This window comes from Manis javanica, chromosome 4, assembly GCF_040802235.1.
Source record: "Manis javanica isolate MJ-LG chromosome 4, MJ_LKY, whole genome shotgun sequence".
NCBI lineage: Eukaryota > Metazoa > Chordata > Mammalia > Pholidota > Manidae > Manis > Manis javanica.
Genome location: NC_133159.1, coordinates 49,968,055 through 49,993,751, shown reverse-complemented (window position 1 = coordinate 49,993,751; position 25,697 = coordinate 49,968,055). Strand labels below are relative to the sequence as shown.

Below are 25,697 nucleotides of genomic sequence, written 5' to 3'. Positions count from 1 at the left end.
ACATTTAATAAATATGTTAAGTGAACATAAAAAATTTCTTTCACATATTGTATAACATCAGGCACGGAAACTTTCGAATTCAGCTGTCAAAATTCTGCTAGGGAAAAATATCACTTCTAATTTTGATTTAAATTATATAAGCATATGCCATAAGAGTCATATTTATTTGGCTGTCTGATGTTAGAACAACCAAATAACAGGTTTTTAACAAAAGAAAGTTTCCTATGAAGAGAGCAATCAAATCCATTTTATTTTCAAATTTCTCAAAATAGTCCCATGAAGAGACCTGCCTTAAACTCTATAAAATGTTGGTCAGAATGCAAAACTGGGCATTTGACAGCTAGAGTGAATGATGTCAGGATTATCTTTAAAAAGTTAGATATTTAGAAGTCAGACGCTTGATGCCCGTGCTCATGTCATTTTTTTCATGGTTTCCCAAGTGGCCTGATTCCAGACTTCAGTGACACTGGACAACAAATAATAACTCATATTTAGGCTATAGTCTCAAATCAAATTGCAGTTGGAGATTCTGTTGTCCTAGGCTTTTAAGTGTAAGCTTAGTAATTCTGCAGAGGCAGTCTCGCTTCCTCATCAGCATTCACTTACATATTTAGTATTGTTCCTTAAAGACTATCTTGTCTGACAATCAGAATGGTATGCTTTCTTGCCAGCAAACTCGCCTGTGTGTTATTTCTGAGTGGGCTAAAAGTCCATAAGTGAATGCTTTAGAATAAGCCAAGCAAATAAATACACAGGCAAAAAGAAAAAAGGCACCATATTGATTTGTTGTCTAGACAGAAACGTATCTGCTAACACATCACCATGCATTAGTCAAAGCTGCCTGTTTTGTCTCAGATATGCAAAATCAGGTATTTCTGCAAGGGGAGAAATCAAGTTACAGAGCAGGGTGATATAACGTTCTACATTAGGCAATAATAATTACAGCTAATCTGTGGCTTCATGTGCAGTTATTAGGAGAAAAAGAAAATCACATTTAGCTTTATGCTAGTCATTATTTACCATTATTATTATTGTTGGCCTGGAGATACAGCTATCCATTGCAAACATTTTGTTCCATATTTGAAATGGAATTTGTGATTTTTAAAAATCACTTCTACATTGGAAGTATTATTTCAAATTATGATTATTTGGTTTATTTGAGAAAAAAATGAAAACATTTCATTTGAAGCTATTGAATGCTGTTTAGCTTTATACAAAGATAAGTGGGAAAGATAACTAGTTGCAGAAATAACAAACTATAATAAACTGTACTTCTAGCATCTTGAGTTCAAGTACTGGTCAACTTGATCTAAAGTGTTAGAAGACTATATTTTTAAAAAATTTCAACTTAGTTGATCTGAAACATCTGTGCTCCCTCATCTCTCTACCTCTCCCTACCACCCCAAATCATTATTTAAAATGATTTGGTCTTTCTATTTTGTTAACTGTGTGAGCCCTAGGGTTGGTATGCGCAAGGTGGAATTATCAGTCCTCAGACCTTAGAAGGTTATAGAGTTCACCCTTGAGATGATTTATATCCATAAACTTGACAGTTGCGAACTTAAGACAAACACTGTTTTTAAACCCTGGCCAATCACTCTTAGAGCAAGTTAACTTTCCCACAATCTAGAATAAATAGGACATTTGCCTGCAGTCAGTCAGCACAACATTAGAGCACAATGTCACATGGCATAAGGTCTTCCCTTGTTATTTTTACATTCAGTTAATATTTCTAAAGGAATTGAAAAAAAGAGGTTTCCTTACATTGAGGAACCCCACCTGTCCAGCCTGCTGACCAGCATCAGGGCAGACAAGTTGGACAAACTCTTTCAGCGTCTCCTGAGGATGATAGCGGATGGCTGGGTGTGAGAAGTAAGGCCCAGGCTGCTGGATGATGGGTGATGTCGGAAAATGAAGAGTCGATGGTGTTGCGTGTGGACTTGCTGTGGAAGAGAAAACATCAGCGTTATGACGAGAAAACCTTGCTTTATCACAGCTTCTAAATCTGGTTCAACTTCCTGTTTTATTTCTTCTCTTGACCCCATTCACAGTATAGCTCGTGTGACTGAATTTAACACAGGATAGGTCTGAAGGATTTTCTTCCTTAAGGCTCTAAGACAAACATGGAGGTTAGATTAGGGTAGGGTTTCAAGCTGTCTTTCTATTTTCAGTGGACATGAGTTATAAAGGCATTAATAATCCTTGTTGAAGCTGAAGATTATTCATTACCTTAAGAGCCTTTTTAATGAAGCAAGCAATAAAAAATGTATTTGGTAGATTAGACCTGATTTAACTGACATTACATATGACAAATTCTAGTTTGCACATATGGATCCTCTTTCATGCTGAGCTATCCACAGACAATAATTCATTGTTAAAGCTCTTATGCCCCTTTCAAGGAAATTTCTAGGGACTAATTCAGGATGAAATTTTTTGAAGTATGTAGTAAATGATCACTTAATGAACCTGTGTAACTTGGGTGCCTCCCTTCATATGGAAGGCTTATGGAGTCTTTTTTTTTTTTGCCATTTGAAAGCCAAATTTAGAAATGCATAAATGTTAGAGCAGGGGGAACCCACAGGATGAGTAGGCAGTGACCTCTGCTATACTGCTGGCCCTCTGCCCATAAAAAGTGATAAAAGACCCAGACAACTATTACTCCCTTATATTTGAACCCTGCTAAATATGATTTGTGCAAGAAGATTACATTAGATTAAAAAACTTATGTGAGGTACTTAATAATCTTTCTGAGAGAACTTTGGCCCTGGAGTTGGAAGGGTGATTGATAAGATCTGCTGGAGGATAAGAGCAGCACATGGGAAGGGTTGAAGATGCTCAAACCAAATTAGGCGAAGATAGCAGCTCTGACTTCTCAAGGAGGGCCGGAGAAAACATCTCCCAAATAAAAGCAGATCAGAGTATTTATCTTTCCTTACTCTTTGCACTTTAAATCTTTAAACTCAAGGAGTCCTTGCAGAGAGAAAACAAAGGAATGTCCACATTTTTGGAGAATAAGAACTTTCCTCAAACCAAGAAGAGGCTCATAAAATTGAAGGGTAATCTAAACATGAAGGCCATGTGTTCCGCCACTCCCCATGGGCATGGCTGAGGACTGTGGAAAAGTATGCACCCCCACTGATCACTGGGGCAGGGGCTGTTGGTTCCCTACTGGATCTTTAAGATTGGGGCATTTTCTCGCCAATGACTGAAATGTCTAGGATTTTGACGTTCAGAATGGCATCTGTAGTTTTTAAAGGCTGGAAATGTGGGTTTGGAGTAGAAGTGACATGTCTTAAAGATGACCTAATGGGACCCTTTCATTCATGCAACCTTTAATTTTTCCAGTAAATATTGCTAGGCTTTGACTCTGAGCTTGGGATACGATATTGAGCCAACACAAAGTTCCTGTCTTCAGCATATAATTGAGAGCATCTGAAACAATAATCCATTCAAACCAGGATTCTTGTCATCTTCTACCTTCATATTTGCTCTTCTCCCAGTCTTTCCCACTTCAGTTAATAGTTTTTCCATCCATTTACTGGCTCACTGTCATATTCCCAGCACAGTGCCTGGCACTTGGTAAATAATTGTTGAATGTACAATGAATGACTTAATACATGAATAGTACAGAAATTAATAAAACAACCTTACAAATAAACATAGACTTCAAATTTTGTGGTTTTTTTTTCACCTATAAAGAACTGGGGAGCTTACAGAAAAACTGCTAAAACTTAGGATTCAAACAATGAAAGTAAATCTTGGAACCCATTATTGTCTCTGATTTAAAATGGCTCTGGTCACCTCTTACTTGACAAATTGTGCCACTGGCTTTAAGGAACCAAATACATTTTTTCATCTAATATGGTATGGCCGTCTGTGCTGGCAGCAGGAAACTATGACCCAGTACCCTGCATCTGAGCGAATAGTTTCTAGGGAGGGATGGAATGTGGCATTTCCCAAACAAGGCTGGGAATGTACTGAGCGTAATGAAATGATGCACTCAACTTCTGCAGCATGTCAAGCACAAAGGTGACAGCTCCATTGTCAAGAGCTCCCGGGAAGTAGACCTGAATGATACAGAGGCAATGCCTCAGGTGCTCAAAGCAAAGTGATGAATGACTGTTAGATTACTGAACTGTGATGGCCGATAGAGGATGCTGCCCGAGGGAAAAAATTCACTTGAGCAAATATCAGGCAGCCAAAAGTTAAAAGAAACTTGATGGAGGAAATAATTCAATAGGATTTTGGAATCCCTCCCTTAATTGTTAGTAAACATCCTGTCAACCCCCTTTTGTTGTTCAACATGTAAAAGTAAATTTGGACCTTAGTTTCTTTATTATATTTTACTAAAAAACCATTTATTGATCTGTTCCTTGTGGCCTAGAATTTATTTTAACACAAACTTAAGAACACACGGTACTATATGGGATTGATTCTATAATGACTGGCTTACAAGGATCAATTAATTCTTAATTAATACCAGGAAATCATTTAGCCTGTAGTTTCAGATTAGACAATTGCTGAGTCTGCATTTCAAAGGGTCATCCTTCACAACCCCTACTTGGATTTTCTGGTTCAGCCACTGGTTAATTATAGAACTGGATATAAATCATTCAAGATCCTCAGCTTTAATTTCTTCAAACGAAAAATAGTTGTGTTACAGACATTGCAAAGTTCTATTTTATATATGCGATTTCTTTTAATAACCTGCTAGTATTACTCTTCTACTGGACAACGAGACCCACCTGGTTCTTCTGTTCTAACGCTCAGACTTCAGCAATCTCTAAATTTGTTTTTCCTTCTTTCCTATTTTGTGTTTTCTCTATTTTACCATGGATTAGATGTTTATGTGTGCCTAAATTTTTGTGTAAGTAGTCTCAAATCATTTTAGAAAGTGTCACTGGGGTTGAATCAATAATTCAATCAGTAGAATTCATGAAATGTATATTGAGATCCCTGATCGGCCCTAGAGAAGAAACTACCATTCTGAGTCTGGCATGGTGCTAATGTAATGCACGAAGAATGGTAGGAGTCCAAATTTTTGATGGAGAAAAACATCTCTTATGGATGTGTGTGTGTGTGTGAGTAGTTGACACAATAAAAAATTACAGCACATTATGTAAATGCATATTTAGATCCTTTAAAATGTGCATTATTTACTTGAGAGTCAATAAAGGCTTTTCTCAAGCGGTTACAGTTTATTGCAGTGCATCCATCTGTAAACATGTTGATGTTCATACAGTTTTGTATATTAAAAGGCACTACAAAACTGGCTGCTTCTGGGGTCTGACACTCTCGGTACCCGAGGCCAGGAGCAACACAGTGTCGGACCACTCCACTCTGGATATGTCTCACTACTGGTTTGCACTTTAATCAGAGACCAGACTTGTTTAGAAGAACTGCTTGGGCTTTTTATAAAAAATACATATAAAATGGGAAAGAAGGAAATTTGATCAGGTTTCTTTGGCTGGAATGGCACTGCCTACATGTTCTAAACAACGTAGCCGCAATTCAAGAAACAGGGAACAAGAATTTCCCAAAGAGTGCAGTGCTCAGTTATTTATTACCAAATGACCATATTACTGGATACTTAAAAAGAAGAAAGCAGGTCAGGCAGGTTGGTTTACATGTTTATAAACCACCTACCCACCCCCAGTTCATTAAAAGATTGTGTGGGTTTTAGTTTGAAAGAGAAAAAGTTAAAAACGCCAACACAACTGAATATGTTTTTTAATGTGAAAATGTTTCCTCTTTTAGAGTAAAATTAAGACCGAGGACAGAGAAGGTCAAGGTTGTTACTGTATTATTCTGTATGTTCACAGACTCATACGCTCCCACAAGTAACCCCTGTGGTCTGCAAGTCCACCATAGGGAGGAGGCCTCATAAGCTCAAAGAAGATGATAACAGGAAGTCATGGCCAGATAGATTTGGAAACTTGTATTTCACTCTTCTGTAAGTCTCAGGAAAGGGAAAGAGATAGAAGGAAGTAATCCCTTCTTACCATTTCCAGTGGTTTTGCCCAAACTTGGCCTCCAAAAATTCTAATAACCCTCCCATATTTTATCTCAAACCAAAATTTCATGAGTTGAAATATGTTATTGTATTTAACCCTGACATTGCTTTATTTGCTTTATTCCTTGTCCACGAACCATTGAAGATTCTTGTATAGTGGACAGAGATTTGAATTCTTTTCATGTTAGCTTTTGCTTTGCAGCACCAGCCCTTAAATCCTAGTTTCTCTTCTGCAGGAGGCTCCGAAGAAGAGCCATTGAGAGAGCAGTGTGAACAATGAAACCTGACCCTCCTTCAGGTGCAGTCGACTCTTAAGACAGCGTTGCAGGCAGCCTTCTTCCCTCACAGAACGAAGGATCACTCCCGAGTCCTGGCATTTGCAAAACTCCACAGTCTTACCATTAATCAATGCTGAGTTAATGGCAACAAGTGAGAGTCCCTGTCAGCACCATTACAAGAAAAAGCTACTCATTTGTCTTTAGCAGAAAGATGTTCCGCAGACAAAAAGAACCATTTCTGCAGAGTAAAAGGTGGCATTGAGAACTCCTGCCTACCCATATTTATAGGTAAAGATTTTAATAAGGCAGACCTCTATAAGGAGAAGAAAGTGGGAGAAAAAGGTCACACTTAAGAAAATAAAGCTTTCCATAAGGCAAAGGGAACTTGAATTATTTGTCAACTACTATGTACTGTGCTTCCTCAGAAATTCAAAACCACAGTGTGTAACTCCATTATAACCTGCCTAAAGCTGAGGAATCTATCTTAGTGGTCCATAGCTATCATTAATAAATCATGCATGAGTCAGACCTGCCATTTATGAAAGCGTAGAAGTTTGGAGTTATGGGATTTAGTTTAACAAAGAAACAAAGAAAGGGGAGTTGGCAATGGTTCTCAAAACTTGAGGAGGTGGAGCCTCTTCTAAGTAATAAACCTTTGACTCAAGGCAAGCCAATGTTTTCAAAACATAAAGGATATACCTTTAACATCACTGAGTTGCAAATCAAAGGACCTGGATTTGTTAAATGAGAGAAATGCATGACATTGCATGATGACTTGATAAACACCAGTAGTTTTATATTATTGCTACCAAAGTAAGTTTATGCTACACATTTCCAAGGTGGTTGATTTATTCTATTGCATTTGAGTTAAGGGGATCTTCAGGTTGAAAATCAAATTACAGTTTCTTCTAGAAAATACAGACCCCTCTACCCGAGAAGAAAAACAGAGAGAAAGACCAAGGTCCTTAAAAATTTTTATTTAGATGAATTTTAGCTACTTCACGACCTTTCTTGTTCAAAGAACCTGGCTTAGTCTAGACCAGGGGCTGACAAACATTTTCTGGAGAAGCCAGAGAGTGAACAGTTTCAACTTTGCAGGCCTCCTGGTCTCTGTTGCAATTACTCAACTCTGCTACAACAGTGCCAGAGTGGCCACAGATATTACAGACACAATGAGTGTGGCAGTGTTACAATAAAATTTTATTTTCAAAAACAGGCAGAATACTGGATTTGACTCACGGGCCATAGTGTGCCAGCCCCTGGTGTAAATCCACATCATTTCTGCTCACTCTCCAAGCACCTGGCATGTTCTGCTTGAGTCGAGCACCTGTAAATCCCTGCTCATTCCACCCCTCCTTACCAAACCAAGACCTTGTTCTAGCCATCCTTTCTGCAGAAGCCTCGCTTTTTTAACCCTTTACAAGCAATCTGCTTGTCTTCTGTATCTCCTCTAACTTGTTGCTCTTTTTCTGTCTACTGGGAGTTTATACATTTTGACCATCTTCACCCATGCTCGCCTGTCCTCCACCCCACCCCAAGCTCTCTGACTGGCCCTCTTAACCATCATTTCATATACCCCTGTCTGTGCTGGTTTCCCATACCTGTGTATGTATCATTTCAAGTTAAACGCATAGTCGAAAAAGTAGAGAGGTACAATATGAGGACCATGGGCTTTGGAGTCAGACATAGATTTAAATTTCAGCTCTTTCACTTACTAGCTATGCTTCATAAGTTTCTGGGCTTATGACTCAGTTTTGCCATCTGTATAATGGGGCTAATAATACTTCATAGATTCATTGTTAGGATCAAACGAGACTATATGTATATGTGTGTATATCTATGTCTGTCTGTCTCTCTCTCTCTCTATCTACCTATCTGGCACACAGTATAGTTTCTGACCATATGCTTGTGATCAATAAATAGCTTCACTTTTTAATAACACTGAAATTTAAAAAAACCTGAAACAAAGGAGCATGATACTACTACTATAGATAAGGAAGGGAATGAGAAATGAATAAATTGAAGTTTGCTCCTCTGTGCTACGACCTGTTCTGATGGTAGAGTATACAGAGAAAAGAATGGTAAGTAAAGAGGAAGAAGTAGCTGTTACAAACTGTTTCTTGGAGAAATGAATACATAAACACTGATGAGAGAGTATGTACTATCGGTATGCATATGACATGAGGGTCTTGAAAAAATTCCATAAACTACAAAATGCAAAGCCAAAGCAGCAATACCAACAATCGGGATCTGATAGTCATAGATGATACCACAGATACAACAGATATAGATACCATAGGTATCATGACCTCTAAAGGCTGTTTTGGCCAAATACACTTTGAATCCCTACCTTTGCTTACATCTCAGGCACTGACACTTAAGCTAGAACTTACTGGCTGTCCCCCTCTAGACTCTCAATTTTTAGTTTAGACCTATAATCCTTGAGCATCCATACTGCCCTCCCCTTCTACCATGCAGACCCCTGCTACTCAGGCACTCTTCTGACCTACCCAGAATCTAAGCACAGCCTCCTCATGACCTCCTCAAACCTAAATATAGTGGAAACCTCCATCATTTCCTTTGAAAGGCCCATTATGTTAGTTATTGAGAGTTGCTTATTAGAGATCTAATACATGCTAAATGTTAAAAAAGAAGTTTTTTAGAAGATTTAGAGTACTTTTAAGGAAAATTTTCTAATTAGATAAAGAGACTTGGGTTTTAGTTTTATTTCTGCCACAACCTGGCTTATAAATGTGAGCAAATTCTCTTTCTTCTAGGCCTTTCATCTGCAAAATGATGAGTTTGAACTACACAATTGCTGAAGCTCATGCAGTTTTAAATTCCAGTGGTATTCAGTCTCTGGGATTACATTTACAAATAACTCAGTACAACTGATTCATAGTAATAACACTGAAATTAAAAAAAAATCTGAAACAAGGGAGCATGTGCCTTTTAAAAGAAATTATTTTTTTACATGTTTCTGAGATAGTAAGTTATAGGGTTTATGAACATTCACTCTCTAAGATGTCTTCATTTTGGGAAGGCTGTAATGTTTAGCGTCTTAGAAGCTCTGAGTATGTTGGTTCAAGCTGTGGGATACTGTCCCAACCTTTTAGGTCCTGAAAGGACTTGAATATACTACATTTGTGTGCTAATTGCCTACGCTGTCATGATGGCTAATGTGGAAAGCATTCAACCACGCAACAACTGTGATTATTGGAAATATGAAGAGTGACTATTTAATAAGCAAAGTTGACAAGAATTTGGTTCCATGAAGGGAACTTGAGCTGCTGAGTAATATGCAAGCAATACTCTGAGACAAGAGATGAAGAATAAAACACAACCCAAAATATCTAAGGAAAAAACCACCACCCACAATAGACTGGATGATAATAGAGGTTAACAGAAATAGGCAGCAAATCCTCTAATCACTTGTCGAAAGAGCACTGGAATTCCAAACTACAGTCCTGCAGAAGAGAACTGCAAAAAGTAAGAAGGGCTGAGTTGCTCTAGCCTGTGACGGATTACCAAGTGCTGGGCCCTGGGCTGTTTGCAGGTCTTTGCTGACATTTAGAAGAAAAAAAGGCAAAAAGTGAGCAAGTAAACAAAAGAATCCCAGACCAACATGGAGGCACAGGTTGATTTGAGGCCTTAGACCTGCCCAACTGTCAGGGATACCTTGCAGGTTAAGGCCCTGTTTCTCAGCAACATGATTACTAAAGCATATGCTACTTTCAATGTAGCCTCCTGAATTCAGTCTATCTTCATGAATTTACCCCATAGGATTTAATGATTTATTCCTACTTTTGGAAGATTTCACAAGGGCATGAAGTATGAGCAAAATCAGCCCTGTGTTTGAAGTCAGGGGATCAAGTTTCTATCCCAGGTTGGGTATCAACTAACTGCATCAGCCTCCCAGGTTCCTCTACTGCAAAATAAAAATTATAAGTCTTGTGTGGGTTTCTGAGCTGGACTACTCTAGGTCTGAAATCATTCATTCCCTATGTTAATCTCTAGGCACAGTTACTTAATGAATCTGGGCTTGCATTTCCTTATCTATAAATTGGGTAATACAGCACTAATTTAAAATATTTCTCTGAGGATTAGAATTCTCTTTCCTCTAGGTCTTTCATCTGTAAAAATTCTAGTAATTCTAGAACATAATGGGTTTACTCATTTTAAGAGTGTGTATTGAGAACCTACTGTGTGTCAGATAGCATGTCAGACTGTGAGTCTAGCAGTCACTTTACTAAGACCTGGAATTGACTTGTGCTCTGCAAGCCTGATCTGCAGGAATGAATCACCTGGGTAGGGAGAAAATCACAGGTTTGCTCGGATCTCCTGCAGTGGTCAGCTCTTAGTTCAGCCTGCCTCGTGGTCGTTCCCCCTTTCCTCTAGAAACACTGCACTCATGTTTTCTTGGGTACCTTCCCTTCCCTCAGCCTCAATCGACATGGTTAGGATGGACTTAACCCTACCCCCAGCTCTGTGGATAGGCATGTACCCAGCACACCAACCAGAAACACCATTCATTCTCTTTTAAATATAAGGATTATTTGAAAAGTGAGCAAATGACCTAAACCAGGCCAATCAGAGCCATGAGCATCCAGAAGTAGGACCTTTCCTAGATCTTTTTAAAAAAAGCCATTCTCTTTCCCTTAAGATTGTTAAATCAGTGGGAATTAAGCTGAGAGCTGCTCACATCAATAGTGCCACAGTCTAAGGAGACTTTGCCTAAAAATCAGGACAGAAGGATCTCACTGAGGTTCACACAGACAGAAGAGCTGAGAGAAAGAAAGAGAGAAATAGATTTCTGAAGGTTTCACGTGAGCCTCTGGATCCAGCTCTACCTGAAGCCATAAACCCCTGGCTTTTCAGTTACATGCACAAATCCATGATTTTCTTTTTGGGAAGTAGAGGGATGGTTAAGCTCTTTGGTTGGGTTTCTTTCACTTTTAAGTATATTTCACTTGAAAGAGTCCTTATTAACCTATCTTCTGCTCATTACTGAGTATGCAGCAACTCAACAACTCTTATAATGGTATTCAGGAATTGGGAGGAGATTCATGAAAATTTAGAGATATTCCTTAGGGATGCCAAGGTTTTCTAAATTCAGATTGCATGCCAGTAAAAGGGACTCATACAAACAGACACAAATAAATTCAAATCCTCACAAATATTCTAAATACCTGTACATACTATTCCTTTCTTGAATTCCCCCTTGTTAATCTCGCCATAGTAATAACTATTTGTTTAATGTCTGTTCTGCTAGACTGTAGGGTCAGACCAGCTTGTCTGGTTTGTTCATTAGGGTCTAGCACAGTGCTTAGCAGATGATAAGTGCCCAATAATTATTTGCTAAACTGACTCTTGTGAACAACAGACTCTGGTAAACAACAGAAGTACCTTTTAGCAAGAGTCATGCCTGAATGGAAGACCAGGCCAACTGACATCTCCACCATGGCTAAGGGCTACCCATCATGGGAAAAGACCACTTGCCCCACTGGGGAGACTCCCCTGTTCTTCCAACTGTGTAAGAATGATGGGATGGGGTAATCAAGCTTGCTTACTTCTCTGAGACCACATCTCTGCTTGTATGCATAGGAGAAACTCACATTCCTTCTGGACCCACAAAAACAAGTAGGAAAAGAGAACTGGGGATGAGGAGGGAGGAATGAAGGGAGAATCCTCTTAGGAGAACCACATACAAAGAAACCAAATAAGGATATGGGGATAAAGGGAATCTGAGAGATAATTAACATTTAGTAACATACTTACTAAGTATCAATTTCACTTCCTCCTCCTAGGAAGGGTGGGAGAAAAAGGCAGGTAAGAGGATAAGTGAATTGCACAAGCATTCACAGATCCCAAGGGGCCGTCAGGATTTGAGCTCAACTGTGGCTCACTCCACACTGCCCATGCTGTTTCCACTGCTCTCTGCTGCTTCCATCTGAATTATTTTTCAGAGGTCAAATGGTTTCTCTCCTTAAAGAATTTTTTGCTCATAGGTCCCTTATTATTGTATTACAACCTGGCACCTCTGATGTTCCTTACATGGGTTTTGCACACAAGAAAAAGGAATTGTTTAGGGGAAAAAAAGCAACCACCATTTCATAAAATGAAATGGCAAATGACGAATGTAAATTTCCTGCAGAAATACACATCTTAAAGACATTTCATACATGTGATTAAATACACTAGTTTCAACAATACAAAGGATGCGGCTTGAAATGGGTGACTCTCTGTGATATTGCAACCATATTAATAGGACTGCACATTCCCATTTCAAATACCAGGGCTTACCCTCCTTTGCCTACATGGATGATAAGCTGATCCTACATAAACAATGTTAAAGCTACAGTTCCACGGTACAGTAATTCACTTAACTTGAACATGATTTATGGTTCTGTCAATAGGGGAGGTTGAAACCCAGCACTGAAGCTTAAATGTGAGCTTCATATTTAAAACAGCAATTAGGGGTGTGTGTGTGTGTGTGTGTGTGTGTTGTATGTTTGTGACAGAAGAAAACATTCTACATAACAAGGAAATATAAGTCTGATATTGACCTTTTTATTCTACTCTGAAAAAAGGAAAATAAAGAATGAAAGAATGAGTCTAAACATGGATTCAACAATCTATGAAGCTAAACCAGAAAGAACGAACTGCTAGGGATTTATCTGACGACGTGATTAATAGTACAAGAGATACCAGGAAGTCTTGGCAATGAGAGGATTTTAAAGACTTCAAAGACACCGGGGCTTCATCGGGTCCGCGTCTGTGGGTCTCTGGTGTGTGTGTGTGGGTCTCTGGTGTGTGTGGGGGTGGGGTGGGGTGGGGAGCGAGGGAGAAAGAGAAGGCGGGGAGATGGGGAGAGGTAGAGAGAGAAAGGGGTAAGAACTCCAAGGAGGAACAGCTTCTTTGACCAGGATGAGTTTAAATCTAGGTCCACGCGGTTGATCACTCTATTCTTCTCTCGGGCACTCACCCTGGGGGCGTTTGCCTCTTTAAGAGATTAAGGAGCCAATTGGTCTGACTGCTCTAACCTGTCCTCCTTGGGACAGCATGTTAACACGATTCTGGCAGAAGAGCTCTCTTTAGAAGTTTGCTTTGGGGATAACAAATTAACCCAGCAGGGTGTCCCACACATCTATCTCAGTCCAAATTATTAGTGTAATAGAGCTTTAGTTATGCATTTATCTAGTAATTATTGAATGGTTACACAGAACCAAGCTGAGCAGCCATGGCCTTTTATGAGGTTTGCTCGGTGGGTGGCCTTAGAGTTAATTTAGGATAGTTTTCCACTAAGCAGTTCACTTGCAGACAAATTAGCTAAACAGCCTTCTCCTTTAAATATTTTCCATGTCATAGTGAAACTCTTTACAATACAATAAAGGTACAGTTTTAATTACACGCTTCCTGACTTTTGTTTAGTTGTAGTTTTAAAACATTTGCTGGCACTGTTTTTTCCTTTAGCTGGGCAGTAATAGCTGGTTGTAAGTATCTGGCTAATGAATTTAATAATTTCCTGAACAGGGACTTAAAGGGCCTTTGCTCAAAAGCTGCTTTTCCTATTTACTATCCAGTTCCTTCAAACCCCATCGGCGATGTTCCCCATCAGGCCGGGTACTGGCACTTGAGCTAACCTTGACCCATGTTCACAAGCCCTCTTCCTTCTCTTTTCAGTGCTCCTCAAAGGTGGTACTTGTTGAGTCTCGATGCCTGCGTGGGAAGATCAGTGCTGGCAGTTCTTATTTTAGAAAGGCAATGTAACGTTTTTTCAAATGACATACTCTGATAATAAACAAACACCTTGGGTCTGTTAGCAGATTATTTCAGCACTTTGTTAGCAACAGGTACTTAATTGCTTCTCATTTTCCTGAGATGATTCAATTGCTCTAAACCAGAAATTAGATTCAGCTCTACTGAAAGGAGCACCAGCAGGTTCTACTCCTGAGTTAAAAGCTCTCCTAAGAGGCAAAAGAGTTTGCAGATACAAGAAAGCTGAAGAAACCAATCACTCGGGTATAGGGGGGGTCTTTGCTCTGGAAGGGAGGGGTGCCATGGGTATGGTAGTGAGGAAGCACCAGGGAATATTCCTTCTTCAGATCTTTAGTTTAGACAGAAGAGTGTTTAATACTACAGGAAATATTCTATAAAAATGGAATCAAATCTGTTTTAGCTCAGTATTTTTCTTAATGCTTATCAGGTAGAAGTCTTACTTAAAAACAAAACAAATATCTATTGAGCACTTATTCAGCATACTATGCATTTCCCAACATGATGCCAAATACATGCACTTGAATATTATATTATCATTACACACAGGGCTTGGAAATAACTCCCTTTTATTCCCAAACTTTCCATGTGCCTTCAACCAAATCCATGCACCCATGTATTTGTGCAACAAATTCTGAGCTGAGTGCTTTCCTTACTCCAGGCATAAGGTGTGGGACACAGGCAGGAACAGTGAAGACGTGGTTCCTGCCCCACCGGGCCCTGCTAGTGATAGCTGTGCCTTCACATTTCACTGCTTTTTCCTTCCTCCTCTATTATTGTCTATGACTCTATGCTCCTCCGACCTTTCCTGGTGACCTCAGCTTCCTGGAAGGTGATCTTAATTCTCATAATTCTCTGCAGTATATTTTTCTTGGCCAAACTGGGAGATACTGTTAACTACAGACCCTCAGATGTTCCACCACTACGGGCAGACTCCCTATTTGGGCCATGAGGATCATGGACTTAGAGTGGTTTATAGAGCATATAAACTTCTGACTACCTCCCCAAACAGAAACCGGCATGAGTCTTTGAAAGCTGCACAATAAATCTCTGGTTTATTTGGCTATTGTTTCAGCATATCTTAAGTATATTTTCAGTATCAGGACAATTTTACTTCCAGACTCCGTGTGTGTGTGTGTGTGTGTGTGTGTGTGTGTGTGTGTGTGTACTTCTGACCCATAAGGAGTGGAGGCTCAAGCCTCATGCTTACATTTTGTGTCTTGATTTCTCAGTACTTGGTTATCTGAAAGCATGACTTGTTTGCTGTTGCTTCATTTTGCATACTTACTTTTAGAAGGTGCTCTATTTGAGAATGGGGGTGAATTGTATGCTTGTATGAACGTCAGCAGCACCAAATACCACAGTAGCTCCCCATCAGGATGCCCCTGTCCTTACCACACACCATGTTCTTCCTATCACAGTAATACAGCTGCTGGTTTTCTAATCTTGTCATCCATCGGGAGGTAAGCACTCTGAGGCCATAATCCAAGCTTCTCTTGTCCACTCTATTGCAACTTACAGAGCACCCTGTACATTGTTAAGTACTTGATAAGTATTTGTGGAAAAATTCCTGTGTCCCCAGATGGTTATGGGGACTGCAAGCTAGTTTCAATATTGAAAAAGCCAAACTGACCCCAAAAATTATTTTTATTTTAAGTGACTGGCATCTCTCAGAAATGCTGCATGACTAGTAGCAAGGATTCATAGGCTAACAAAAAAAAATCAAGTGACTTGTTTATGGCTGTTATTTTTAAAACACTCAGTGTGATATCATGGATTGTATTATGCTTATCAAAAGATCTAAATAGCTATGTTATATCTTATACTAATAAAAAATGTGAAAACAAACTGTTTATATAAATGCAGTTTATTTCTCCCAGTGGGAAAGAGAAAGGTAGAAATGACTAATATATAGGGGAAAAGGCACTGAACTTGAGACTTGATTCCTAGTCTTGACTCTGGCCAGCTCACATTTCTTATCTGTAAGAATAATGTGGAATATGTTGCTAACTGCTAGCCAGCATATTTATCCCCCTATTTACTTACTTAAAAAGCCTTAATTTTATACAGACTGGCAATATGCTCAGCTAAAAATCTTGATTTTCCAGCCTCCCTTGCAGCTAGACATGATCATGTGCCAGAGTTCTGACTATGTTATGTCAGATGCTATAAAAGGTGGCAGAATAAGCCAGCAAGCACTTTCTGGCCTTGCCCTTTCCCTACCTTCTGCTTGGAATGGTGATGTGAAGCAGGAGTGCAGTGGCCACGCTGTGACCATGAGGTTGCAGAGCAAGGATGAATACAGCCCACACAAGTATGGCTAAGAGAAGAAATCTTAACACTTGACGGCGTCATGATGCCGCCATAATGGTCCTGAATCACATACTAGTTTCTGTATGAGAAAAAAATGTGACCTGTTCAGTCAGGCTTTCTATTAGTTGCAGCAAATGCATTCTTAGCTGGTACAGGGAACTAATTAGACCAGAGGATTGTCAGTGTAATTCTGAAATTCTATGGTTCTAGGTGAAACTCAATAAATACTTATTTGTCAATTACTTTGAACCTCCAATGTCTATAGTAAGGGCTCCTCCCCATTTCAAAATCCCCGAAGCACGGACTTGCTGTACTTAGGGCAGAGCATTTAAACTGAGCATTATTCATGACCTCGGATTTTCTTTTCTTTTTTTTTTTGAAAATAGCAAAACTTTAGAGAAACATAAGTTTCAAGAAGACAAACCTCCAAGAAACTCTAAAATAGCATTGACGATTACTACAAATAATTCACAGAAGAGTTAGACCCTTTAAATAGTCAAACTTCCAACTCTTGAAAAGGAAAAGGAACAAAGTTTTCCAGTTATCATGAATTAGATAAATTGTTGTGATTACATAGTTTATTATGGTTAAAATTTTAAATGCTGATAAAACAAAGTTTTTGAAACCCAGTATTTTAGCTCAAAGTGCACAGTAATTGTAATAATGTATAATGACATACAAATCTTTCCTGAAACTTATCTTCCTCACTCCCAAGAATATTTCAAAATGCTTTAACCCCTTTACCTAACTTTACCTACATAACTGGCCAAGTATTATCAGCATGATACAGATGGCCAAACTGAGGCCATAAGGTTGAATGATTTATCAAAGCCATAAAGCAAGCCAATATCACAGAGGGATTCATTGTTAGAGACCACACATCTCTATGTTCATGATGTAAATAGGGAAGTGATTAGAATAGCACAAACTAGGAAAAACCATAGCTTTTAATATCAAAGTTTTGTATATATAAACTTGCAAAAGTTTTCTTTGAATGAAAAGCCATGTTTCTTCCCATCTTGGATGTTCCTTATAAAGAAGTGCTGCATAAACTGTAATGCATCTTTCACACTTAGTTCATCTGAAGCAATGAGAACTTACCAGTGTGGGGGAAGGGATGACTGTCTTTTGTGTACATTTATGTGCATTTTTAGTACTTTTTTTCATTCAACCAACATTTGACCATAAAACCCACTGTGTGAGGCACAATGAAGATAACCAAAAAGTGTAAGTTAGAGATTCTTCCTTTCAGAGATTCCATTCTAGGAGAGCAATGAGACATGTACATTCATTAACAGAGCAAGACGTTGGTGGAGGAAAAGTGCAGAGAGGAAAGGTTACAGGAGTGTGAGGAGTGTGTCATGATGCCTGGGTGGAGCCCAGGAGGTCCGAATCCTCCTCTAGCTGCTCTTGGAATGGGTAGAATGTCCACAGGTGAAGGCAGTTAGGGAAACCATGAGGTTTTTCGAAGCCTGGATAAAAAGGGGTGACTTAATTGTTTGCATGACTTGAGTAATATTTTATTTCCAGGCACTGTGCAAACAACTACAAATACATGATTTCATTTACTCCTTAGATAATACTATTCTCTTGAGGTGGAGATTATGATCTCCAATTTATACCTGAGGAAACTATTGCTTGGAGAAGAAGTAAAGCAATGTGCTAGGTTCACACAGCTGGTGTAAGTGGTGGAGACAGGATTCAAACACTGGTCCATTCGACCCCTGGGCTTTTGCATGTAACCATTATGCTGACTGCCTCCCTTCAAGACCCTATTTTTCTGCTTTTGCTTTGCAGTCTTCAAAGAGAGGTTTTCGCTGTAAAAGATGAACACCAAATTTCCAAATACAGCTTATGTTTGCAATCAAATATAGGGTCATTGTTTTCTCGTGAGGTGACCTTGTTTTGTTGAAGCTCTGTTAAAATATCACCTCTAGCTTGGACACTGAGATATATTACGCAGTTATTGCTCGTAAATGCTGTTTGTCTAGTCAAGGCATTCCCATGAGAAATTTCAAGGAAGGGAGCAGAAATCTTGCAATCTGGGTGCTATTCAGAAGTGAACATACCACGTGCCTCTGAGTAAGAGTGAAGTAAGAGGACTCCTGCCCTTCCTACCGCCCCACTTCATCCATGCCCCAGGACCCTGATAAAGGACACACCTTTCTCTTCTCCCAGGCCCTTTTGAAGTTTGATTATTTTTTGATTGTCCATCTGGCTCTCTAATGATTTACCAGTTTGGGTTGTAACAACTCTTTACAAGAAAAGAGACAAGTGAGGTTGAATTCCCCTTAATGTGCACATCATATTTATTCCGCACTGGCTCCCTCAGTCAGACTGTCTTGCCTTAAATCTGGGTTCATCTTCCTAAAATAACAACTCTTAGTCCTAGATTTGATGCCATTCCAAGCATTAGCTTTCCAACTGGTTCAGAGAAGAATTAAAGGGAATATGGTACTGGTACAAATATTTCTTAGATAACAAGAGTCTGCACACCAACCTTTTAAAAATATCTTAGCCCAAGACTGTCTTATGTTAGCCTATCTCAACTCTATGATTCTTACCAAAAAGATGCCACTGAAGAGTTTCATCTCAACTACTCCAATTCCTTTCATCAGACCACTAAGGGGGGCAGGTGCAATAAGACTGGGTACCTGAGTAGATTTTCCAGAAAGGAGAACCGAGGATGCTGGGAACCATCTTGAATTCTGGTGAAAACAAAGAATCTTTGATATTCCATAATTCTTAGACTAGGCATTCTTCCCTTTTCCTCCTAAACATTTTCATGAATATGAATAGGAGATCAAAACTCATTGTTCTGTAGGCTAAGGAAGTCCTCTCTGGTTCAAGCCAGTGTGTGAGTAGTTTTAGCAAATGTGCTTAACTGTCTAGCACAAAGAAGCTCCCAATCATGGCATCCATGGGTAAATGATAGAATCATTATAATAATTTCTAGAACTATGGTTTTAAGGCAAGATACATGAAAGACACTCAATATTTATTGAATAAATGATAACATATACACATTGTTTTATACTCCTCAAAGATTCTCTACAAATATTGTTTTATTGTAGTTTCAGTATAACAATATGAGATTGGGAGAAAAAGTTCATTCAACAGTGAGACTGTCCCCATTTTATTGGTGAGGACATTACAAAATCCAGAAGGTAAGTGGAAAGGCAAAAGGGCAACTTACCCAGATATCCTGATTGCTAGTATATTGTCCTTCCCAATCCTTATTACTATGCTACACCATGAATGTTTCTTTCTTTTGCTTGGAATGCCCTCCATTCTTGTAAACACCTTACATGATTTGACTTCAATGTTACCTATGCTTTTAAGACTCTTTATTTGATAGAAAGTAGCAAGTAAAAGCACATTTCCCATCCTCTTCTAACTGCTTATTGTCTTGTGTGACTCTCCTGAACTAGATTCTGCTCTATGAGGATAGGAACCACTGAATTCCAGTGACAGGCAGTCAGTATATCCCTGTTTAATGAATGAGCGAACATCCACAGTCCCTTCCTCTGCAGGAATTTTTGCTTTTAACATTTGTTTAGAATTTAGAATATTTTAACCTGACCATAAAAAGATGAGAATCACCACATGCCTTATTTCCCTGAGACCAAAATCTTCTCACTATAAAGGCTTCATATCTCTTATATTTCACTGCACTTTAGATGCTTAATGAATGTTGACTATGAGGAGAATATCATACTACTACCCCACTTGAAGAGACTCATCTGGGACTATATACTCCAATTCAGATGCAAGGTTTTCAGATGAGAACTATATATATATGTATATATATCCTCTCTGAGTATAACATACACGCACATGCACACATGAAATAAAAAGGGACCTTGAGAAAGTTCTGTCAATGATCACAAGATGTTTAAAGATGGAGCAAGTAAGTTTTCATAATTGTGTATATAAAAATTGCTTTGTACAACAGAACACTTATCTTTTCCAATGTGATTTTTGCATGCATGCATTTGGACAGCCCTCTCAATTGCCTTATTTCCCTGAGATACACACAGGGTATTTATAAAGAGGTTCAAATTTGTGGGACTAACACTGAGATTAATACAAGAAATATCAGTTTCCCCAGGCATATGTCAAAGTAGACAACAGGCCATAACTTTCTAGGATGTTTTATGGTACCAGCTAGTAGGTCACAGACCTACCTAAACAAAAATCTGATGGAAGAAAGCAAACGGGGTTACAATTATTCATACTCCTACTGTAGGAGTTTCAAAAACAAACTAATAAATATTTTCATCTTGCAATAAGATCAAGTAAAGTGATTTGCTGACATTCTCTTGAGGTTTAAAGCTTGTCTTTAATGCAAAATACAAATCATATTTCTTGTGGGCACGTTTTAATAATAAACTTAAAAGCACATGAGACAAAAATAATGAAAACATTGCGATGAAAACCAGACAAACTATCTACCACTTCAAAAGGAGTGAATGAAGAGTGCTCGTCAACTCTGTGAAGCAAACAGCTTCAATGTAAAATGCCACATAATGAAATCAGGTTTCAAGGAAGGAGAATCGGCAGAGATGAGAGAATGAAAATAGTGATCACTTGAAAACAGGTAACTGACTACAGGAAAATATATTCACCTAACACACACACACTCACCCCTCTCATACAATATGTAGGACCGATTTGATTGTGGTTCCATTCAAATTACCTCCCACCTCTTTGCAACATTCCATGAGCAGAGAAAGAGGATTGGTCCCTCTTTTGCCTAGGTAAGGATCAAGGATTTGATGCCCAATCTCTTCAGTCCCTAACATTCTAAAACTGTCCCCAGGGATCAGAAATTGGAACACTCACTGCCTTGAGGCGCATTCTAGGGGAGTCCTCATTGCCTCTCGTTTTGCTACGCTGGCCCAAAGGCCATGACCTAACACAAGCAAGGGGCCCGAGGAGCAGCTCACCTCTGGGCCCTGTGATGACGGGTCGGTGATGCTGTGTGAATGCCGTTCCCAGGGAGGAGGTCTGAGAAGGGGAGGGGCTGCTGAAACCGGACTTCTCCGACTTCTTCAGTGTGGTTGGGGATGGCATTCCTGGCAAGAAGGATGCATTGATGAGCACACTTTTATTTCATGGAACAACAGCTTGTGCAACCTAAAAGACAACACTTAAAGAATTAAAAAAAGAAATCAACTTGTGAATGGAAACCCATTTGAAAGTGTTTTGAATTTGTCGCAGAGCAAACAGGTGAGAGATGGACTCCTGGTAAGCCAGCCTATAATTGATTTCAACTTACTCAACTAAATCACAGCTCATGTTGGCCTTACTGCTCTTCTTTAATTATGGAGTGCTGCTTGCCCAGTGTATCCTGAAAGTTGCATGTGCTTTTGGCGTCCAGGACCCTTCCTGAAAGGAGGCCGTAGAAGCACAGGAAGACACCCACTATGACTTCATCTTGCCAGTTACCTTACTTAGGCACCAAGGCACTGGCTTCACATTTTAAATAATTTAGCTACTTTAGCATTTTTAAAACCCTCAACAATGACAACTTAGTTGCTCATCCAATAAATTATTTATAATAGAAAAAAGAGAAAAGATTAAAGTAAAAAAATCCTTAAGTGCCCAACAATTAGGGACTGGTTAAATAAATATGGTAGAGCCAATGCAAATAATGAACAACAACATGGCAAGCTGTTTATTTAACAACACAGAATAAAAACATGGAAAGCAATTAAAAACATGGGATGTTAGGCTATGATGCCATTTAAAAATATATTTCCATTTACACAGAAAGAACTGGGAGGAAATACGCATAAATGGTAACAGTTGCCTCTGTGTGTCGGATTCGGGTGATTTCCATTGCCCCTTTTTGCTCACTTCTCTTTTCTATGATGAATATATATTACTTTTAAGTTAAGAAAATACAATAAAGTGTTTTTTTAAAAATAGTGTTTTTACTATAGTTTCTAAGGTTTCCACAGCATTTCGAACCCAGAAAATGTTTGAGTAAGAAAATAATGGGAAAAGAGTTCCTTGTAATTACTGGATTTATAATGTTCTCAGCAACCATGCTGACATACACAACTGGAGGCACCTATCAGTTTGGTAGGGTGCCAATTAAAATAATGAAAACTTGGAAATAAAAATAAAGGAAATGACTCCTTGTCTCCACACCACAGGACAAATTTGGGCTCTCTTAAGTTTGCAGCACAAAACCGGTCTGCACTCATGTCAAAAGGACCAAATCTCCTTTTACTTATGTATGTGTACATGTGTTGTGTTCTGCCTAGGACCAGAGTAAGCAGGAAAAATCAGTGATAAAAATAATAATGATATTAGCATGTACCTGTTACTGAGTGGCTGCTAACTACTGTGCACTGTGCCAACTGCTCTGTGGCATAGATCTGTTCCGAAATTTAGTGTGGCCTCTGTCTACATATATCTAAATGTCTGTATCTAAATAAACAAATGTCCTGGTTATTTCTGATTACAGATTTCCTTGGTGAGATTCTGCAACACAAGTTTCAGGTGTCACTACAGATTCTATAAGGATGGAGACCATGTCTGCTTTGCCCCGTCCATTTTCAGTTTATCTACCAAAGGGTCTGGAACACAGCAAGTGGTCTGAAAAGACGTTTAAGCTACTTGTACAAGTCTCAGCTTTATTGTGGCTTTACTAATAGATGCTTGGACAGAGCTAAACTTGGGGATTTGACCCCAAGAAAGAAACAAATTGCAAAGTGGTAAGCACATCTGCATAGTCAGACATCAGGACAATATGAAGTGGCATGTGATTTTCCCCCTAACTTGACATATCTGGATCAGATCCATTCTAGATTAATATCTATATGATTTTAATTTAAAAAGAAGTCACTAAGTGACTTTAGCTGTATTTCTTTCCTTGTTGAATCAGTAACCAAAGTCACCCACACCAGTGTTTTAACATTAGGATGGACTGAGGTTTTGGATCAACATTCATTGCAAGCAACCTAACCTAAGGTATAATCATGTAATTACATTAGAGAAGAGAGTTCAAATTAAAAAATTAAGGGAAAGAGTAAGAGTCTACCAAAATGTAAACAAACCTCCCACTTCACTGAAACCTCTTCTGTGCAGATTTTTAGGCTGCCAACCAGTCCACTGATTTAAACTCAGTCAAATGCCGAAAATATGTGTCATTAAATAGAAACAGAATAGAAAATGAAAGTGTCAAAACTTTTAAGATGGCAGAATTTTTTTCAGATAGTAGAATCACTGTTGAAATGCAGTATCTGAACTAAACTTATTAAAGAAAGCAAAAGGTTGGACTCAAGGAAAAGTTATCATTTCTCTGAAAAGTTCATGTGTTCCAACCCATGCCATTCTAAATACTATAGAAATATTGGCATGATTTAAATCCACCATTTATCCTTTTAAAAAGGGAAGTAAAATTTAGGCTCTAACAAGCATCAAGATGATCAAATTGGTAAATGAGTTAAAAAAGCCACACAATCAAATCCTTTTTGAAAGGGTTAAAGAGAGAAGAACCAGTGTCTGTGTGTAAGAACAAGCCAAACTGTGTATAACAATCTTCTAAATTTATCACAGTCAAGTAATATGAGCCCTAAGGCTGTCATGAATCTCAAAATTACTTTGTGTTTTCAATTTTGAAGGACTCACATTGAGCACATTTCCTTATTATATACTTTAATATTTTCTCCATATGCATAATGTATGTTTTGGTTAATTTGCTTCATATACTTAATTGATCAGCTGAAATTTCAAAACATTAGTATACTGCTTTACATTTAAAGGGAGAGAACATTAATCTTGCCTTTTATTTTTGAAATCAAAAGTGTTTTCTGCAGGTTACTTTAAAAATAAACTGCTTGCTAAAATTTCTTTTACCAATTAGCTGCGCACACTGTTACACAATTACTGTACAGAATAATGACTGACTGGCTTTCTCTTAAAGAATCAAAACTTTAATTTCAAAGTGTTTTTTAGAAGTATCAAATTTTTTTAAAAAGATTATAAAGTAATGTTACCTCCTTTTCTGGAACAAACAAAATATTACCGCAAAATTCTTCCCAGTATGTAAAAATAAAGAATTTTATAGAATGGGAAGCAGAAATTTACCATCATGCTTCGTTTCAATGGGACACTTCCTCCTACCAATTGCTATACAAAACCCATTGGTGGTACACAGAACTGGAGATGGAGTTCAAGACACATATTGCCTTATCACTGGTTTTTCTAACCATCAGATTTTCTGAACTTTTCTCCATTTTTCCATTTTTCTTGGCTATCTGAGTCATTTCAAATAGTGTTCAGAGGACAAAGGCAAACATACATGAAATTCTAGTCATTCAGAGACAGATCCCTGGAGGCAGTTGTGAGTGAGAAACCCAAAAGGGAAACCCTGTATGTAGAACCAAACATGTATTGACAAAGATCCCATTAGAGTCATCATTAATATGTGTGGTAGTCAGAATTCTAAGATGGCCCCAAAGTTCCTGGCCCCTGGGGTACATACTTTGTATAGTCTCCTCACCTTGAATGTGGGCAGTACCTGCAAATATAGCAGATGTCATTCTTGTGGTTAGGTAGTTATATTGCAAAAGTGAATGGACTTCTGTAGATGTAATTAAGGTCGCTAAGCAGGTGACTTTGAGGTAAGTAAAGGGTTACTATCTGGGTGGGCCTGGCCTAATCAGGTGAGCCCTTTAAGAGAGAGACTAGAAATCAGAGAGATTTTCCTGCTGGCTTTGAAGAAGTAAGCTGCCATTTTGTAAAAGGGCATGTGAGAGGGTCACATGGTTAGTAACTGCAGGGTTCTGTAGGGTTCAGTGGAGCCTCCAGCTGACAGCCAGCTTTAAGAAAGCTGGACCTTTGTCTTAAAGTTATAAGCAGCTATATTCTGCCAACAATCATGAGAGTTTGCAAGAGGATCCCAAGCTCCAGATAGGAATGCCGCCTGGACAGAATTTTGATTGTAGCCTTGTGAGACCCTAAGCAGAGGGACGGCTAATCTGTGGCTAGACTCTTGACCCATAGAAACTTGAATAACAAATGTGTGTTGTTTTAAGCTAAGTTTTTGGTAATCTGTTATACAGCAATAGTAGCCTAACATGATATTCAAATATAAGACCATTGTCAATGCTAGAAATGTGTGTACTAAGGATGCCTACTGTGCACTAATTACTCTCTAGGATTCCAGAAGTTTCCATTATTTTTAGCAAATTCATCCTAGGTGTGAGGTTTTCTACTTGGCTTACATTCACCCATACAGCTGCTTAGGACAGAGACCAATAAATGGTTATTTCCAATGGTATAAACACTTTTGAAAATTT

The 25,697-nt window shown here is 38.6% G+C and overlaps 1 protein-coding gene across 13 annotated transcripts in view; it reads right to left on the bottom strand.

Moving 5' to 3' along the window:
- Nucleotides 1-25,697, bottom strand: part of NFIA (nuclear factor I A) — a 542,941-nt gene that overhangs the window by 54,505 nt on the left and 462,739 nt on the right. For 9 of the 13 annotated variants that reach the window (XM_073234026.1, XM_073234025.1, XM_073234033.1 and 6 more), the window contains 3 exons: nt 21,330-21,458; nt 19,035-19,088; nt 1,765-1,943 (listed from right to left, as the gene is read on the bottom strand). In XM_073234026.1, the coding sequence (XP_073090127.1) occupies nt 1,765-1,943; nt 19,035-19,088; nt 21,330-21,458 (362 nt within the window). The remainder of the gene's footprint in view (nt 1-1,764; nt 1,944-19,034; nt 19,089-21,329; nt 21,459-25,697) is intronic. The other 4 variants (XM_073234027.1, XM_073234031.1, XM_017651074.3 and 1 more) reach the window with 1 other exon arrangement.